Source organism: Hydra vulgaris, chromosome 07 (genome assembly GCF_038396675.1).
Source record: "Hydra vulgaris chromosome 07, alternate assembly HydraT2T_AEP".
Lineage (NCBI taxonomy): Eukaryota > Metazoa > Cnidaria > Hydrozoa > Anthoathecata > Hydridae > Hydra > Hydra vulgaris.
In genome coordinates this window covers 22100001-22121178 of record NC_088926.1, presented here as the reverse complement: position 1 = coordinate 22121178, position 21178 = coordinate 22100001, and the positions used below count along the sequence as shown (strand labels likewise).

Sequence of the window (21178 nt, the reverse complement as noted above, 5' to 3'; positions counted from 1 at the left end):
TTCAATAGAAGAACCACACGACACACATTTAAAAAAGTGACATTATTCAAGACTGAATACACAAATTATTAATTCCATTATTGTTGTTCCCAGGATAAAAAGTTCTATAGAATTTCTATAAACTTTTGGAACATATGGTCAATAGAAATTCTATAGAATTCTATAAAATTTCTATAGAATCTCTGTTAATTTCTATAGAAATTCCAATAAAACTTTTTTTTCTACTTTTTATTTTATAGAAAATAAATTTTTATAGCAATTTCTATAGAAATTAATAGACATTTTATAAAAACTTTATAGAATTCTATAGAATTTCTATAGACCATATGTTCCTAAAATTTATAGAAATTCTATAAAACTTTTTTCCCTGGGTTATCAGCATTAATGTTTTATATTACTTTTATCATTATTATAAATTGATATTTTATTATTATTGTTATATAAATACTTGTGAATGAAGAGAGCCGAACGAGTTTTCCACCAGACACCATAGATTTATTTTTGCTTTTAAAAGACAATATGTCCACGAAGATTTATATTGATCATTTTTGTTAATTAGTTTTTCATTTGGAAATTTCTCAACATTGTCGAGTGTGTCAAACATAGTAAAGTATTCTTTCGCTTCTCTGTGTTGAATGTAGTTGCTATAGCAACATGGCTCTATTAAATTTTCACTGATCCCCCAGAACGCAAGCTCCTATTAAAAATTTTAAATAAAATGTTATTAAATGCTTAATAAAATTTAGCATTAAAATCACAATATTGAATTATATTTAATATTAAGTATTATTGAGTAATACTTAATAAACAATAATAATAAAAAAAGTCTTTTAAGAGTAGTTCAAAACTTTTCTATTTTTTTAATTTTAGGTGCCCCCAATATATAATTAGTTCTAAACGTGATTGCGATTTACAAAAAAATCTTAAACGTCGCGACGTTTAAGAATTTTTTTTAAATAGCAATCACGTTTAGAACAAATATTTTTACAAAAATAGATTCGAAATTAAACAAAATATGTTGTATTAAATTTTATTCTTCTTGCTATCGACAAACGTTACAAATTTTTGTTACTATGTTTTAACTCTTTTTATATATTTCAAATGTTTATTAGTAGATGTTTAGCAAAAAAGCAAAGTTTTTTGAGTTTGTATTTTTTTTTTCGAGAAAAAGAGAAAAAAAAGGAACACATTGTAAAGACAATATATAATTATAAAACAAATATAGCAATAGTTTTTTCAGTTAGTATTTTTATTTTCGAGTGGCGATTATTTTCGATGATTATTTGCGCACAAATTTATATCTCTCCGTACTTTTTTAATCGTAATCTTAATTTAAATGTAACGGTTTTAACCACTGAACAATCATGTCGAAGGCCGAAAGATTTCAAAAGAAAAAAACTAAGGCCAAAAAACTTACCAAAAGCAGCAGCATCACCTTATCTGCCCAAAACTGCTACTTTGTTGTAAAAAACAACAACTGAACCGGTGGAACCAGAGAACCCTCATGGTGAACTACAGAATTAGGATAAAGTTGACATAAACACTCAAAAAATAGACAATACAAAAAAACAGGAGTTCTATGCAAAAGATGGTGAAATTTTAGAAAAGCGGAGTATTTCAGTGAAATTGATAAAAAACAGTGACAAAAAAGGAAGAACTTGTATTGAGGCTTGTTTATTGAGTTTAATTGGATGTTTTATGATCGATCACTGAAAACTGTCTTTTGTGAAACCTGTACAAAATATGATTCATGTTCTAGTGGAGTGTTCAAGTATGTAGTCGGGAAAGAATTTAGAATATGGAGAAAATCTGCAACAGCATTAAAAGATCACGAGGACTCCAGTGTTCATAAGGCTCTAAAGATTTAGGAAGAAAATATAAAGTTTACAATAATTAATGCTTAAATTGACCAAATCTACATGGAGAAGCAAGCAGTTCGAAGAAAAGGATTACTAGCTCATTTCGGAACATTGAAAATATTGCTTCGACAGGATGAAGGTATAAGAGGTGATAATAATGAAAAATCTAATATTTACCTGTTTATTTTGGATAAGAGTAAAAGTGACAAGGCATTAGAAATGTTAATGATTGAAAACCATTATGTTTTTTTTTCATGACATCTTGCAAGAGCAAGAACAACTTCTCACCTTAGAAGTACGAAGGCAGGTTGTTGAACTGATCAAAGATTTCTATTTGGTACTTGCAAATGAATCCTCAGATATTACTAAAAAGAAAAAAATGTCGTTTAAAATAAGAACTTGCAGGAACATCAAGGAAGTGAATGAAGGTTTTAACGGAGTATAATAATGTGTCAACGGTCTTTCTTCAGATGCCTTGGTGACATATATTGAAGATATCCTTTTGAGGTGCAACTTGGAATATACAAAAATTGCCGAAATCGGCTTTGATGTAGCATCAGTTACGAAATGCTTGGCAGCAAAGCCGAAAAATATTTTTGTACAGCAAGCACAATATTTTCATTGCATGGTATATTGCAGCGAGCTGATTGTTAAGGATGCATATGCAATAACATCATTACTGTCAGATTCCCTCAGCATTGTCCTGTCAATTTATGCAATTGTTAGGGCATATCCAAAGCGTGTTGCCTTTCTCGGACATATCCAAAAGGATATATTGCATGAGTCTGAATCAGATGAGTACAGAATATTGCGACTGAACTCTATGTCAATGACTCGATGGACAACACGAACAAAAGCAGTACAACTGAAATTGGAGAAGATTGTAGAACTCCGTACAATATTGAGGAGTCTTTAGAGTGACAAGACTATTGGTGCAGAAACAAGAACACAAATTAAAGGTTTTTTTATCTCCGCTTTCATCAGTAAAAATACTTTTTGAACTGCAAAGTACTTTTGATTTTTTTGCTATTCTAGAGAATCTATCGAAGCAGTTTTAAGAAATTAATCTGACTGGTGATGTTGCGGAATTCTGCATTGGAAATGCATCTCAGAGATTTGCAGAACTTAGAGCAGATAGGGTATTTAATAGAATTTTTAAGGCGACAAAAAAAAACCTGGAATCGAGCAAGACAATGAGTCTGAAATCGAAGTTACGTGGAGACAAAAAGTAATACCTAAAACATTACGCAATTCAGTATCAACTGAGATGCTTACATTGGGCGGTGCAATGACTGGTCCTGTTAAATCAGAGCAAAAACAAAGGAAATCTTATTTTGAAGCAATTGATGTCATTCAAAACAGCTTGAGCGAGAGGTTTGAACAGAATGGATTAACAGCTGTAAAAAATATTGAAGAAGTTTTGATTTCATCGGTAAATAAACAAGATTCACCGCCGTTTTTATTTGGAATGCCATTTTTTAATGATGTTGAAATCTGGGAAGTAAAAGTTGAGTTGAAGGGGCTACCAACAATTATTAACCCGTACAATGCTATTGCATCAATCAAAAAGTCGCCAATAAACAAGCACACAAATTAATGAAGCTTTACTACACCATGCCTCTATCGACATCACCATATGGAAGAAGTTTTTGTGTAATGAGGAGAGTAAAAACATGGGTTAGGTCACAAACCGGAGGCAATCACCTGAACATTATAATGTTTGCTCAGATACACAAAAAACAAATCGACAAAATTAACATTAAAAAATTTGTCAAACTGTTCGTTGAAATGAATGACAGTAGAATGAATTATATCAACAAATACACTTGAAATCGTTCTAGCACCTTGTAAAGATAGAATGGCTTAGGATGAAATGTACTAAATGATAAATGAAAGGTTAAATGAAAAAAACAACTTCTTGATGGTACTTAAAGTTTCATGCCATTTTCGGCACTCATCAACCAAATATTTAAATCAAGAAAAAACTGTTTAAAAATACAATTAAAAAACTGTTACAAAATTCTGAAAAAAAACATTGGAATGAGTTCTGAAAGTCAAATTATAATAATATTAATAATAATATGGAAAAACATCTTTTCAAATCACCAGTGTCAAATTAGGAAGAATTGAATTCTGGCGATTAGAAAAGATGTTTTTCCATATTATTATTATTAATATTTCTTGAACGTCGTCACGCCATAAAGTAAGTAATTATTTTTAAAAATAACACGATGTTTTTTATCCTTGACATGTTTCTTAAAATTTATTTACATTTTCAAAAGATTATTTTACAATAAAAAAAACTCTGAAATAAATATTAAAAAAAAGAAGTCTTTACAGAGAATTATTATTTGACAAAAGTTATACATTAATCAATATATTTATTAAATAACAAAATAACAGGGTAAATAACCAATCAAAATAACTAACTGTCAAAAAAAATAAGATTAAATAGATTAAGATAGACAGTAAGATTAAATAGATAAGTTTATAACATAATGTAAAGTTTGTTTATTTAGTGAATAACTTTCCCATTTAATGTGGGTGGAGGGCTTATTTCATCTTTAATTTGTGTTTGGTTGGGGCATTATCCAAAATCTCAGAAGAATCATAGTTAGCCAGATTTTTGCAATTAATAGATAAATTTAAGTGTTTAAATATACGAGATTGTTTATCACTTTTAAGGTGCTCATCTAATCTAGTTGCTAAATGTCTGGAGGTTTCTCCAATATAACTGGCATTACAGCCAGCGCAAGAAAATTTATAGACAACATGAGATTTAAGCAGTTTAGGAAGTGATTTTTTTAAGCAAAAACAATCTTGTATTTTATTAGTAGTGAAAATTAATTTTATTAGAAAATCCTTGCAATATTTATGAATAATTTTTGAAATTTTCATTTTAGTGTAATTAGAGTATATTTCAATGTATGGAAACTTAAAGTATCTTATATTTAAGTTATTAACAATGTTAGAAACAGATGGGATCATTTTCTATCAGCATAGGATTTAATTTCATAGTCAATAATTTTTTGTGGAAATTTATTATTTTGTAAAACTAACAATAGATTCTTAATATCTTTATCAAAACGAACTCAATTATTATTAACTTTAAATGTACGATCAATCAAACGAAGAACAAGTTTAAATTTGTAGCAAGAGGTAAGAAAACTAAAAAATTTTCGTAAAAGACCTGTATACGTTTTTTTGTGATAAACTCAAGTCGAAAAAGAATTGGATTTTTTATTAAGTACATCAAAAAAGTCAATCTGGTTATCTTGTTCTTTTTTCATATTAAATTTTAAATTTTTATGTTGTTTATTGAGGTGTTTAAAAAATTCTTAAGCTTCATATGTTACTGTTAGGCAAGAATCTAAAATGCACCGAAGATAAGTTAGTAGAATTAGAAGATAGAAGTAGGCAGAACAATCTTCGTTTTGATGGCTTTGACGAAAGAGAAGAAATTTGGAAAGAAAGCAAATTGAAGGTCAAAGAGTTCTTAAAGGAGAAACTCGGAATTAAAAACAGCAATTGAAAGAGCATACAGGGAAGAAGCACGAATCTGGAAAAAGAAGAAAAACTATCGTGGTAAAGTTTCTTAACTATAAAAATAGAGAAATCGTATTAAATGAATATAAGAAAAAAAGACTATGGAACGAAAAAATATATCTAAACGAAGACTATAGCAATTACACAATCGAAAAAAGACGACTTCGGTTTACAAAAGCAAAAGAACTTCGAGCTGAGGGTAAGTTTGCTAAAGTTATATATAAAAAACTTGTAACACACGCCTCAGAAGCATAAAAAATTTTTTGAAATCTTATCTAGTACACAAAAAATGATAACAACAAAAAATATAAAATGGATGACTATCAATCACTTATTTTCAACTTTAGAAACAAATACATTGGATCTGATGGAAACACAGATCCAGATATAAATTATTTAAAGGACTTAAAAATAGATTTTTTTTATCGTTAAGCTAGGGAGTTAAAATAATTTCTTTCTAAAAATAGCGATGAAAACGAAAAAATCAGAATTGTCCGCAGAAATACAAAAAGTATGAACAAAAGTTTTGAATATCTTCGACATTTTATAGAAGAAACTAAAAACTATTTTTATATTATTTGTTTAAAGGAAACTTGGTGTTCACAAAATGAGCTTAATAATAACTGTATTTCCTTCCTGATTTTGAAACAATTTTATTAGAAAGAGAATCGAATAAACGCGGTGGAGGAACTCTGATTTACATAAAACAAAACATTGCGCATAATATTAGAAACAATTTGTGCGTTTCTGAAGGCGATAAAAAAGTTGTTACATTTGAAATTTTAGACAATAAAAACGAAAAGTTCGAAAACAAAAGCATTCTGCTGAGTTGTTGTAATAGACCGCCTGGTGGTGCGTCAGAAAATTTAAGCTTACACTTTTAGCGCAATATTTTTCATAAAGATAACAAAGAAAAGAAAAAAACTTTGTAATAGGCGATTTAAATATGGATTGCTTACGATATAGCGAAAACAAAAAAACTTAAAAATTTTATGATGAAATATTTGTATCAGATGTATTTATACAATATTTTAACAACAGATGTATATGACAATGACATTGCAAAAAGCCATTATAAAATCAGATATACCAGACCATTTTCACATTTTTCTAACAATCAACGCAATTATAACTCCTAACACTAATAAAAGCCAAACTAGAACCGTTTAAATATCAATTATTGTTAAACTGGAAGCATATAAATTTTAATAAAGTCATAAATGTAATCTACAATAAGTTCCTCTCGGTGTACGATGCAAATTTTCCCGTCACCGAAATAAACTTAAAACCAAAAACCCTAAATTTTCCTTGGATTACCAAGGTTCTTAAAAAATCTTCAAATATTAAACAAAAATTGTATATAAAATATTTAAAAACAAAATCTCATGCTAATTTACGCATATATAAAAACCACAAAACTCTATATGAAAAGGTTCGTAAAAACCTAAAAAAAAATTATTACTCTAATCCAATTACTAAATATAAAAATGATTCAAATCAAAATGGAAAATATTGAAAGAAATAACGGGAAAACAGAAAACCTGCTCAAAGTTCCTTCCGAAAATGATTAACACAAATAATGTATGTGTAGATAAACCAAATGAAATAGCAAAAGAATTTAATAAATACTTTACTGATATCGGAAGTAGGCTGGCTGGTAGGATTCCTTCTACAAACATTTCTTTTAATGTTTTTTTTTTTTTTTGAAAACTTCAAATAATTCACTTTCTCCCGGTGACTTATTCTTAGATTTATCAATTAAAGAGTTTGAAAGAGCCTTCAAATCTCTAAAAAGAAACAAAGCAATCGGTGCGGATGGAATAAACGGAAACATAATTATTGATTGCTGTGAAAGTTTGAATGATATTCTATTTAAAGTTTTTAAAACATCTATACAACAAGGGGTTTTTCCTAAGCTATTAAAAATTGCCAAAGTTATCCCGATTTATAAAGACGGAGAAAAATCAAACGTCAATAATTATCGCCCTATTTCTATCCTTCCTACGTTTTCAAAAATATTAGAAAAAATCATCTTCGAAAAGACATACAACTACCTGATTTCAAATAATTTACTATATAAAAATCAATTTGTCTTTAAAAAAAATAGTTGGACTAAACGAGCCATTATTCAGTTTACACGCGGTCTCAAATTCTTTTGCTAAATCAGAATATAAACTTGGTGCTTTTGTCCATTTATCAAAGACTTTCGATACAGTCAATCATGATATCTAATTAAAAAACTTGAGTTCTATGGAATAACTGGTAATTTGATCAAATGGTATAAAAGCTACTTGTCAAATAGAAAGCAATTCGTCTACCCAAGAGAATTGCTTTCTATTGATCTTCAAACTTTTTTTTAAATATGAATAAAAAACAAATTTCTACTTGGTTTAAATGCAATAAACTAACCTTAAATATTGACAAAACAAAGTGGATCCTTTTCCACTCCTCAACAAAAAAAAACGTTTTTTGCATGATTTACCTAAAATTTATATTGATAAGGTAGAAAAAAAAAAGATTCTGTTTTAAAACTCCTAGGTATTTATCTTGACGAAAATATGACATGGAAGACTCATATTGATTATATATCAACAAAAGTTGCAAAAAGTATTGGAATCCTCTATAAGGCCAGAAACTATTCAAATAAAAATAATTTAAAACAACTACACTACTCATTTATTCATAGCTATATAAACTATGCAAATATTGCCTGGGGAAGTACAGGTAAAAGTAAGTAACAACGTCTATACCGCCAACAGAAACATGCAATGCGAACAATATAGGGGAAAGGCGCCTATGATGGTATACTTAACTTTGAAGCTTTATAATTCAGTATCCTGAAGACCAATAATAAAAGTTTTGATATGGATACATTCCTTGTTACATCTAGAACAATAATTACCATGGGAGTTTTCATCAGTTTTGTTTTTTTTATAAGTAATTCTTATGGTAAAAAAAAACCACAAGTATGCCATCATAGGCAACCACTGCTCCTATGATGGCATAGGGCAGGATGGGGCTAATTAGGATCGAGGTAACTTAATGATTTCATTTAACCTTAGAGTCTTCCCTCAGAAAAACCAGAAATTACTCGAAACCATCCTAATTTACCATTTCATGCTACGCAACAGCATTGTAAAATTTTGCGCATGCGCATAGGATATATTGCGTTTTACGCATTTTTTGGACCAAAAAAAAATGTTGGAGCATCGCTTTCTTTTAACTTTATTTAAAAATAAGTTTTTCTTATAAAAAAAATGGTTTTCCTAACTCGTCAATATTTCAACACCCTCAACTCGTCAGTATGCCATCATGGGCAAAAGTCATCATTTTCATTAAAACAAGCCGTGTCTGCTTTGTTCAAAAGTTAAAATTAAAGTAACTATTCCACTAAATGCACAAAACTTGAATATAAAATGCATGAAAATTTTATTTCTGCACAGTTAATAGTAAAATCACAATCTTAAATATATGAAGGAAATAAAACTACAACAGCACATCCCAAAATCGATTTTTGTTGATTATAAAAACAATATTTGTGCACAAGGGACGTTTTTTCACTAAAACTAATGTAAAGTCAGTATAGTCATGTAGGTCTAATCATTTTTTTACCAAAACCAATTTTAATGGAAATATGACCGGTATGCCATCATAGGCGCTATGCCATCATAGGCGCCTTTCCCCTATTTTTAAAATCGTTTTTCAAACACAAAAGCTTTATTCAAAGATATATATGTACTAAACGTTAATGAGCATAACTTGTATTATACCTTATATTTTACGTTTTGTTCTATAAACAACCCTTTATTAAATGTTTTTAAAGATCTATTAACCTTTAAAGTAAAGAATAAATATAGTTTGCGAAATAATAACTTTTAGAAAAACCCTTTTGTCAAAAAATGTTTAATCAAATTTGTATAGATTATCGAGCACCTTATCTCTGGAATAAAATTGTCCAGCCTAATTTAGATTCATCTATCTCTTATTCTGTTTTTAAAACAAGTTAAAGAATATTATTTTTTCAACGGATATTGAAATATTTTTGAGATATTATTTTAACCATTTATTATTTCAAATGTTTTGGATTATTATTTTGTTATAAACTGTATTATTTTATATTATACTTTTATTGTTATTTTTATATGGTTCTGGCAACAAGATTGATATGATCTTCTTCTAGATTTCAAGTTTATATGTTTATATTACATGTAAATCACTACATGTAAATAATGTAAACTAAACAAAAACAAAAAAAATATATTCAGAATTTAAAATAGCAATTATGTCAACAACATACCGTTTAAAAAAAAAATTTTTTAGGGGTGGGAGTTAAGGTTAGTTTTATTCTAACTAAATTTAGTCGACTAACTTTTTAGTCTAACTAAAACTAGTCGACTAACTTTTTAGCGTAAATAAATAAGTCGACTAACTTTTTAGTCTAACTAAATTTAGTGGACTATCTTTTTAGTCTAACTAAATTTAGTCGACTAACTTTTTAGTGTAACTAAAATTAGTCGACTGACTTTTTAGTCTAACTGAATTTAGTCGACTAACTTTTTAGCGTAACTAAAATTAGTCGATTAAAACAAGCTTTAGTACTAAAAAATGAATAACCTATGCCATGATATTTTTACACACGATGGCACATTATTGTGGCGGTTGAATGTCCCAAATATGGTTCATAGAGGCCAGTCAAATCAAATTCGTAACGTATTAAATCAAATTTGATTATTAGAATTTCTTCCCAGCTCTGAGACAACTACCATGCGGTTGTTGCAACTGTTTATAAACACCCAATGGGCACGGAATCTAAATAAAGCACCCTCTGAACGTTTAATTAACATTCTGCAGTTTAACTTAACGTCTAATTCGGGGTTGGGAAAGCGAACTTGTTGGGGTATTTTTGTTCTCACGCTCCAATCACCGCGATTTTTTTCAGAAACATTTTCATTTGACTTAACAACATTCTTAAGTTATGAGTTCGCACGATGCCTAAAAGTGTCATATCTGAAACATCAAAAAAATCCTGCCGCTGGTGAAGCAATATACAAAAATTTTATATTTTACCGCTGGTAAAAAATAAAATTTTTGCAAGAATCACAAGCGAAAAGAAACTTGCTAATCGATTCATTTCGAAAGAAGATTTTTGAAACCTACCGAAAGGACTCAATTAAAAAATAATATCAGTTTTTTACTTCATAAAAATTTGCATGCGCGATAATTGACACTTATGAGTAATGAGCATTTAATTACTTAGTTCATTGAACGGATTTTTTTAAATGGAACATTTCAATCTTGTTTTTAAGACGAATTTCAAGTTTTCTTCCGTAAGTGACCGTTCTTTAAGTGGATTTATCGAAAATTTTTCTTTCGAAATAAATTTTTTGATCATTATTTGAAAAAACAAACTAGTAAAAGTTTAATATGTTGCTATACTGAAGATAAAGTTTTATTACAAACAGTTTGATATATACAGATATTTTATTTTCACATTTCTTGCAGTTAGGCGAATAAACTTCCTTTATAGATTTCGAAACGTAGTTATCGAAAGCGCTCATTTCTCAAGTGCTACCTCCGAAAGTGAAACTTTTGGATGTTTTGGAAGAGCATTATTTGAAATAGCAACTTGCGAAAGTCTAATTTTCAGAAGTTTTATTTGCGAAAGTTACTTTGACGAATTTAAATGCTTCTATATATTCGTTACGAATAAAAACAAATACTAAATGTATATACCCTTTTGAAAGATTTTTATTGAAAAATCTTTGAAATCTTTCGGTTAACAACCCTATTTCAAAGGCCTAAAATAGCAACATAAGAAAAATTATCCCAGATAAGTAACATTCATTTTTCATTTTCATATTAGTGATATATAGTATTGGAGCCAGCGAGAAGGGAAGGTGGTGTTGGGGGTATGACACTTACTATCTATTAACATGGAACTATAAGAGATAGACGTGCAACCTATTGTTTTACATCAAAAAGGCTGCAGAAATCAGCGAGCCATGCGAGTTTCCGACAAACTCTAAATTTTCACCCGTCAACAAAAAAATCTGTTAAAATGGCTGCCCTTAGTTTTTAAACAGAAACTCTGATCACGTGGTATTAGTTTAAACTTTTATAGCATTTGTTTAATAAGACTGTTCAGGATAAGTAACTACTTCACGTGTTGACAAATTACTAAACAAATTACACCAAGGAAAAGGAAATCAGTTGTCGGCACGAACAGATTTTCATCATTTTTCCAAGATAAACATTTGTAAATTTGGGAACTTTTTTCGTGTAAACAAATTTCTATCAATAATAAAATAGATCTGTAAGAATAATTTTAAAATGACTAAAAAAAGTAAAGCAAAAAGTAAAAATGCTTAAATAAAATTTTTAGTCAAAGTCTGGTTTCATGCAACTTCTTGGTCTTTCATTCACCAGCCTTAGTTTAGTGTATTTTTTGAGTATTATTTCCGATATGTCGCCATTTTTTGCCTCGACTACTCTATAAGCTCCATAATATATATTCCACTGAGCATTGTTTTTTAGTAGGTATATTTTCTAATGGGCTTTTTTATAACTCGTTTGATAATGCAAAACTTTTTAAAAAGCTATTCAAGTTTATAATCATCTTGCAAAATGTAGCCAGATATTTCATGTTTTCGTTTTTCATATTTCACATACTATTTCATTTGTCATAAAAGGCACATAATAGCCAATTTGTTTTTGTCAAATAAAAGTTAGTTTATATATAGCTGGTAAATCATGCTATGTTAATATTAAATACTTAGTTATTCTTGCGGTTTGCCATAAATTGGCTTTGCTAAATTCTTTAAAACTGTAACAAACTATTTTTTTTCTTCATCTTTTTTGTAGTGCAATAATTGATGATTTTTTGACGAAAGGTATAGGGCTTAAGTATGAAAAATTTGCATTGTTATGGCACCGAAAATTTGCATTATGTCATGCAAAATCAAAACAAAAAACGTCGTAAAATATGCGAAGGAATATAGTTATATATATACATAATTTCTATGTACAAATCCTTAGAACCTATTCTTCAAGAAAACATAAATAAATACTTGTTATAAAAAGAAGAAAGAGTAAGCTTGCAATTTCCACCTGGACACTTTTAAAAAACACTTTTTTTTCTATAAAAATAAACCTTGAAGTTTTGAAACGCTAAGAACTAAAAATTTATATATAAAAGTTAAAAAGTGTCCACATTCCATTAGATTCGTCATCCCTTTTTTAATATATACGGAAAGTTTTTTAATATATACGAAAAATTGGATGTGTTTTGGTACTAAGGAATCCTAACCTCCAAAAGCTTTGTTTTAAAAAAACGTTCCCGCTTCGAGCTTTTTTCTTAAAAGTGATCTTAAGATATGAATAAAATTTAAATGAAGCCATATAAACCATAGAACTTTCTATATATGGCTGGAAAGAAGTTGAGTAACACTAATTGATGCAAAAAACCTCAAGGTGTTTGCTTAAGCATACAAAAAGACATAAGAGAGTAAAGTTCATGAAATTTACGTGTTTTTTGTCAAATGTCAAATGTTTTTCGTTGAGCCGTGGAATCGCTATCTATTGCTGTTATCTTGAATGGAAGTTGATGTAACTGGTTAGACGAAACCAAAAGTTTTCGACGAATCCGACAGACTTTATAATTTAATTTCTATTGTTTAAAACAAAAGATTTGTAACAATGCGCAATGAGCATGGTTCGCAAAAAAAAAAAATAGGTTGCACGTCCATCTCTTATAGTTCATGCTATTACCGATATTTAGTTTGATCATTTGGCAAATTAAGATGTTATTATAATTATTAGCAAATCTCAGCAATCGAGTTATAAATTTTTATACTCAGCAAGTATAATTTTTAATCGGCAAATATTCGTACGGCAGTTTTCAACTAACCCCCCCCCCCCCCCTCCCCGCGCGCCCTGTATACTAGCGAATATACTTAGTCTCTAAATATTTAATTTCATATCAGCGATAAGAAGTACCAATTTATTAACGCTAACTTCCATCATTTTTCTCAACAAGCTTATCATTTAATGCGAAAGCTTATACATGCAACGCTATCATTACATTCATAATAAAAACTTTATCATTTTCTCATTTTTTCAACGTACGGACAAATAAGCACGGAATTGCGCTTAAATTGGTTGGCGTATTTAGGTTATGTTTGTTACAATTTAAGTACATTTAAGCTTCGGCAATTTATTTATTCTAAAATGCATACCAAATGTTAAACGTATTAATAGAATTTTTAAAATGCAAAACATTTAATAGCATTTACCGAGAAGCTCATCGTCCGCATTTAAAAACGCAACCTCCGCAATTAAATCGTTTTTAATAACTGTAAAATAAGATAAACATTCTATTAAATGGCTGCGGTCGCTTTATCAAACCAGAAAATTTCTTACCACTTTTTAATTACTTAAAAAATGCAGAATATCTATCACTTTAAAGTACATTTTTACTTTTTGTTAAAAAAAAATTAAGTTACGATATTTTTTAGTTTACGATATTTTTAAGTTACGATATTTTTAATAGTTACGATATTTTTAAGTTACGAAAAATTAAGTTACGATATATTTTTCCCAAAATAATGTATTTTTTTTGGTATCAAAAATTTAATTTTTAGTCGTATATAAACTCATTTAATTATATTAAATATGGCTGTATACTAGGCAGCAGCAATTTTTGGCTTTAAATTGCTTCAAGAGTTTTAGCGTGAAAAGTAAGATCTAAAGTTAGCTAGAAGCAATCTTATTTAAAAAGTAAGTTTGAAATATCAACTTAAATAAACCGCATTTGAGACGCCATTTTTTGTAGAATTATAAAGAAAAGGTAAGGTTAATGAAATCATTCATTATGAAATATAAACTTGAGTGGGTCGTAGTTAATACATGAAAATGTAAAATACATTTACAAATGTAAAAAAACTTAAATTTAAACAACATAGAATCGGGAAGACTTGCAACGTTCATATTTTGCACTTAGTTTTATAGTCTAAGTAAGCAATTGGTTTTTCTAAAAAAAAAAATTGAAAATCGGATAATGATACTTTGCAAAAAATTGCGATGATTGTAGCCTGGAAACATAAAAGCCCTCAAGTTTCTGGGGTCCCCCCGCCCCAAACATGAGAGCAACAACTTTATAAAATCATTTTTTAAACATGTTGCAACCTTGTTTGATTGTTTTTAAAACAAAGCAGTTCAAGTTCTAAATTTAAGAGTTTTTATTTAAGAACAATAAAATAAATTCAAAAATAATTATTACAACAAGATATTTCCGTATTACATTGATTAAATTGCACTAATTTTAAACCAAATTAAAAAATTCCAGGTTTTCCTACAAAAACATCAACATTTGAAAACATTAAGCCGCCATCCTGTTTCGCTTAGCATACAAATTGTTTAATGCTTTAGAAAAAAGGCGCTCACTTGGTGCACTGGTAGCAGGTGTACATAAAATTATAGTTGAAATGCAATACAATATTGGAAAAACATATTAATTTTGATGCCAAAACTCTAAAACATTTTGTTCGTGCACTAACAATCTTATATATTCACTGATTTCTTTTTTTAAATCTAAGATTACATTTTTGTCACTATCACTTCAGGAATCATCTTCTTCATCCTCAAATGACAACTTAAATTTTTTTGATTCCTTTGTCACCTTTTTAATTGGAATTATTTCACCAACTCTTTTTGCGAGATAAAAATCTGACAAAAATTCTTTCACAATTTTTAAATATTTCTTTTTTTCGTACTTTTCAAAGAATTGAAAACTTTTATAATTTGGATCCAAAAAAGTGGCACACAATAAAAAGGAATTATTCTCTAATTCATATGAATCTTTGTAAGTTTGTAAAGATTCTAACAAATGTGATTTCAATATTACAATTAAAGAAGAAGTTTCACTTTTATTTATACTCAGCTACTTCTCAAGGTACTTTATACTTGAAATAATTAAAGAACACGTTGCATACCTATCGCCAGATAGTAAAACACTTACTTGGTTAAAGCTTAATAAAGCATTTACCGTTTCTTTTAAGTTAACCATTTCATCTTCATCGAGTAAATATTTTCTCATATCTTTGTATTGTTGTTTCAAATTAAAGATATCTTTTACTAGCCCAGTGGGCAAGGTACGTTTTTAAAACGTTTTTAAGACGTTTTTATAAGGTTTAAACCTAATAAAAACGTCCAAAGAACGTTTTAAAAACGTACTGTGCCCACTGGGAGGAGTGAAGCTTAAGCATTCTCTCTGCCATGAGAAACGTAGAGTGCCAACGAGTTTTCACATCTTGAATCAAATGAATTATGTGATTTTTTTCGACACCTTGTCGTATTTGACTTTCCTCTAATAAATCATTAAGTTAAGAAGAATGATTGATAGATGTAACAATTTTCATGCACTTAGTTAATGTTCTTGCAATGAAAAAGAATTTTGACGAACTATCTTTTTCACCTTCTTCAACTAAATCTATGACATTTTTAACAACTAATTGCAAAACATGTCCCATGCATCTTATTGGTTGAATGTTTAAACAAACTTTTAAAGAACTTAGACAGTTGCGTACGTTACTGGCGTTGTCTGATACTATACTCATTATTTTATCATTATTTTATACTCATTATTTTATCATCCACTTTGAACTTTTCTACGATTTTTAGCAAAGCCTCTTTTAAATTATCTGCATCATGGCGGCCATTAAGGTATGCAAAGCCCAAACAAAAACTGATGAAACTTGTTTTGTTAGAAATGAAATGTGCAGTTGGAGATATGTAACTATAGTTTTGACAGGACGTCCATCCGTCAGTAGTAATAGATAAAACTTTAATTGGTAATAATTTTGATTTCAAAAGTTCAACTTTTTCTCGATATAAATCTGTTAAAAGAGATCTTAACTTTTTTCGGCAAAGTACTTTATACTTTGGATTTAAACACAAACAAATTCTTTAAATGCATTACTTTCTACCAACATAAATGGAAGACAACAGGCAATAATGAAAATTAAAAGAGCTCTATCAGTCTTATCGCTAACTTCTTTTGACAAGCCACTCATAGTTCGTTTTTTTTTCGGCGTTATTATTTCGTGATCATGTTCAAGATGGTAATCTAATATACTCTTTGATGTTTTACAGAGTACTTTTTAGATCTGTTACTATTACATTGATTGTATATCCATTTTGATGTTTCCTCCTCAATTGATTAATATTCGTATGTAGTTTTAGCTGCTTCTTCAATGGACTGAGTATCAACTTCAATTTCTGTTTGACCGGATGAAAAACTTGAACTTGTTTCGCTATCGTTATGATCTGCAGGGTTTTGTTCATCTATAGTCTTTCTTTTATTCAATCTTTTCTCCATTAGATTTATCAAATCAGATATTGGAGCAGCATATTCAATTGGAGGAAACGTATTATTTTTCGACATAGTTTAAAAATGCAATTTCTTAAAGTAAATTTAAATATATTTTTGAGAATAACGGTTTATCTAATATATAGCGGGAAACCATTACTTTGAGGTGTCAGTTAAGACATTCCTTAAATTATTGAAGTTGTGTTGAGAAATTATATAAACATAATATGAATTAAGACAAATAAATCAACTTAAAGACATTCATTAAAATTTATTGTTTTTAAGAAATTTAAAATACGTAATATAATTTAACAATAATAAAAATGTTTTGTACCTAGTATTGCCCTACATTTTCTTTTATTGAATTAAATAAAAATTGGTTTTAAAAATTGTTAGTAGAACATAATTAGTTATTAGCATTTTAATAATAATTAAAAAAAAAAAAAAAATTGAGAGTTGAACAAGATATATATTCAATTACACAATATAGAAATAATAAAAAACATTAATTGCGTATCAAATTGTTACGCAATTAATGTTTTTATTATTTCTATACTGTGTAATTGTTACTAACATTAACAACCATATTGTCGTCATTGTAAAAACTGCGTTTTATGAGTGTAAAACAAAATAAATTAGGTATTATTACCTCAAAAAATGATTGCTGGTCTTATATAAAAGAAATCCGAAAAAAAAGCTTCTGCATACAACACATTTCAAAAATATGGCATCATTTTTTTTTTCTAATAGTTTATGATTCATTTTAATTAGAAATTGAAAAAATCCAGATTTAAACCGCTTTTCATTGAAAGTCTTAACAAGTAAATAGTAATAAGGGGGGAGTAGTTGGATACAGTTTTTTTACTATTACAAAACTCCAAGTGTATATCTCGCAAACTTGAGAAAAAAAAGTCTTCTCCAAAAACTTGAAAAACTCTGAAAAGTCAACTTTGAAAAAGATGCCATGGAGATCTAAATTGTAACTTAAGGCAATTTGTTATTAAAAAAATGGCGCTCAAACCACTTCACAACTAACACATAACAAGATTTTAAAATAAGTATTTTTTGGGTAAAAGTAACAATATATTTTTCATTAAATTAAAAACTTAGTCGACTAAATTTAGTTAGACTAAAAAGTTAGTCGACTAATTTATTTACGCTAAAAAGATAGTCGACTAATTTTAGTTACGCTAAAAAGTTAGTCGACTAAATTTAGTTAGACGAAAAAGTTAGTCGACTAAACTTAGTTAGACTAAAAAGTTAGTCGACTAATTTATTTACGCTAAAAAGTTAGTCGACTAAATTTAGTTAGACTAAAAAGTTAGTCAACTAAGTTCAGTTAGACTAAAAAGTTAGTCGACTAATTTTAGTTAGACTAAAAACTTAGTTGACTAAATTTAGTTAGACTAAAAAGCTAGTCGACTAATTTTAGTTACGCTAAAAGTTAGTCGACTAAATTTAGTTAGACTAAAAAGTTAGTCGACTAAATTTAGTTAGACTAAAAACTTAGTTGACTAAATTTAGTTAGACTAAAGAGTTAGTCGGGTAATTTTAGTTACGGTTTTTTTAGTTAAGTTAGTTACAATTTTTAGTTTTGGTCACAACACTAAAAAAATGGTGCTGAAAAGGAGCAGTTCTTGACCAATGTTTGTTTATGAAATCCGACGAAAATATTAGCTAAGATGGGCGCTAAAGGAGAACCCATTGCAGCACCATCTGTTTGATCGTAATATTTTCGTCAAATAGAAAATGTGAACCGGATGTAGAAATCTGAAGTAATTTTTTAAAGTGAATTTTTCAAAAACGTTTTGAATTAATTTTATCTTTAAAAAATAAATCAGTTGCTAGTTGATAGTTTTCTTAAGTGGAATATTCGTGTACAAACTTTCAACGTCGTATGAAACGATAAATTTATTAGTTACATTAATTTGTTTTAATTTTTCAACAAAAGAAAATCAGTCTAAAGTGCAAAATTGTTTAGTTATATGTGCAGACAATAAATGAGAAAAATGTTTGGCACGGTTGTAGTTATATGTTCCCATTGTGGAGATGATAGGTCGATTAGGATAATATAGATAAGACAGGATAGATTTTATTGTAAATGTCTTTTTCAAAACATTTAAGCTTATAAAGTTTTCTAAGATACCCTTGTAAAAATATTTCTCGTTTTATAGTTGGATCCTCTTTTAATTATTTAAACTTAGTCTTATTACTTATAATATTATGTAATGAATTTATATAATCAACTTCAAGAACAATTATACGATTTCCTTTGTCTGGTCGTGTAATAACAATGTTCTCATTATTCCGGAGTCTTTTTAATATTTTATGTTTTCTTAGACAATTTTCAGATGGAGTGTATTTGTATACGTAATTGCTAGCCAAATGGGAAAGTTCACTTTTAAGTTGAGATTTTGAATCATTGTTTTTCAGTTGATTATTAAGAAATACAATCAAATTAAGCTAATACATCCGTCTTTTTTATAAATACTATTAGAGAAGCGAAACCAAGTCCATTGTTTAATAAATCGAGTTCATCATGTTGTAACGTACAGGCCCATGCCATTTGCCCCCCAATAATTTCTCAAATAAATAATTTTGAAGAAAATGACTGAAAAAATGACTAAAAAAAAAAAAGGTCCTTAATTCTATTTCGGGGTAGTATTTTACCCCCCTTCCCTCCAAATTAATTTTTGTTCCTACGACCCTGATGATAGGTTTTGAATAACATTTTGGTGTTTAAATGGAAGACCTGCTGATTTTGTGAGGGAACATAATTTCTTTTTGTGAGTTTTAATCGAGATTATATCATTATAAATTGCATGTGGTAAGTTGAATCCAAGATATTTCGGATAGACTTTAAATAGTTTGCAATTTTTTAAAAAGATATAAACATATGGTTTAATAAATATATGATTTTATTATAAATATTATTGTTTTATATAATATATTAAATATATGATTTAAATATATGGCTGATGAGTGCCGAAAATGGCATGAAACTTTAAGTACCATCAAAAAGTTTTTTTTTTATCTAAACTTAAATATATATATATATATATATATATATATATATATATATATATATATATATATATATATATATATATATATATATATATAATATATAATAAAAAAAATATTATGATTATTATTATTATTATTATTTGGCGTCAGAACTCTTTCCATTGTTTTTTTTTTATTTTTTTATTTTTGAATTTTGTAACAGTTTTTTAATTGTATTTTTAAATGGTTTTTTCTTAATTTTAATTTCTTGAAACTTTAAGTACCATCAAAAGTTTTTTTTCACCTAACCTTTTAATTATTTATTGATCTATTTTGTGATTATTTCACTTTATATTGATCGCTCTCAAATCGAAAAAGAGTTTATTATTATCACATATCATAAAAACCTATCATGTTACTATCAACTAATTCAATTAAATAAAAAACTCCGACGTGCCAATAGTATGTTGTCATTAATACGACACTATGTTTCCCAACATACTCTAATATCTTTTTACTATTCCTTGTTCTCCTCACATCTAAGTTATTGTTGCACTGTTTGGGATCAAAAAGGTAGTTTTCTATTACATCGTATTTACAGTTTACAACGCACTTCCATAAGAATTATGACATTTTCTCCTTTACGATCTAATATCAAAAATAGGTTTTCTGAATTAAAAATTCTAAAATTTCAAGATCTTGTAAAGCTTTATAATTGTCTCTTTGTGTTTGATTTTCTTCACAATAAACTACTAAATTTGTTCAATAATTTTTTTATTAAAACAAGTGACACACACAAATATTACACTCAAAATTTTAACCTTGTACCCTTAAATTTTAAATTGTACCCTTCTTTTTTTAACACAATCAAATATTGCAAGTTCTCTATAAAAATTCAATGTATTTCTCACTGGAATCAAATAATACTATTTATAAAAAAAAAAGTTTTAAATAAATACCTTTTTATTACCAACATCTTCTTCTCAATCGAAACCAAATTAAGAATTTTTATTTAAGTATATATTTAATGAATATTAATTTTATCTTTTACTATTATTGCTTTTTTATATTACTGTATTTATAAAACTATTATTACTTTTACTTTATACTGTCTTTTTTAACTTCTACTAATATTACTATTATCATTAATTTACCTTTGTTTTATAAATCTTATTAATATTATTTACAATGATAGTAATAGTAATTCAATTGTAGTAATAGTTTTATGGTAATTGTCCTAATTTTTACTAATGTTATATTTATTTTAATAATTTCTGTCATAGTTTACTATAATTATTTACTTATAATTACTATAATTATTTACTATATAATTATAACTTTACTATAATTATTTTTACAAAAGTTTTTATCATTAGTTATAATTTTTAGTAAAGCTATCATG

The 21178-nt window shown here is 27.9% G+C and overlaps 1 protein-coding gene across 2 annotated transcripts in view; it reads right to left on the bottom strand.

Annotated features, from left to right (window-relative positions):
• Nucleotides 1-21178, bottom strand: part of LOC105847945 (potassium voltage-gated channel subfamily C member 3) — a 54423-nt gene that overhangs the window by 31281 nt on the left and 1964 nt on the right. For both annotated transcript variants that reach the window (XM_065801359.1, XM_065801360.1), the window contains exon 2: nucleotides 449-697. In XM_065801359.1, the coding sequence (XP_065657431.1) occupies nucleotides 449-697 (249 nt within the window). The remainder of the gene's footprint in view (nucleotides 1-448; nucleotides 698-21178) is intronic.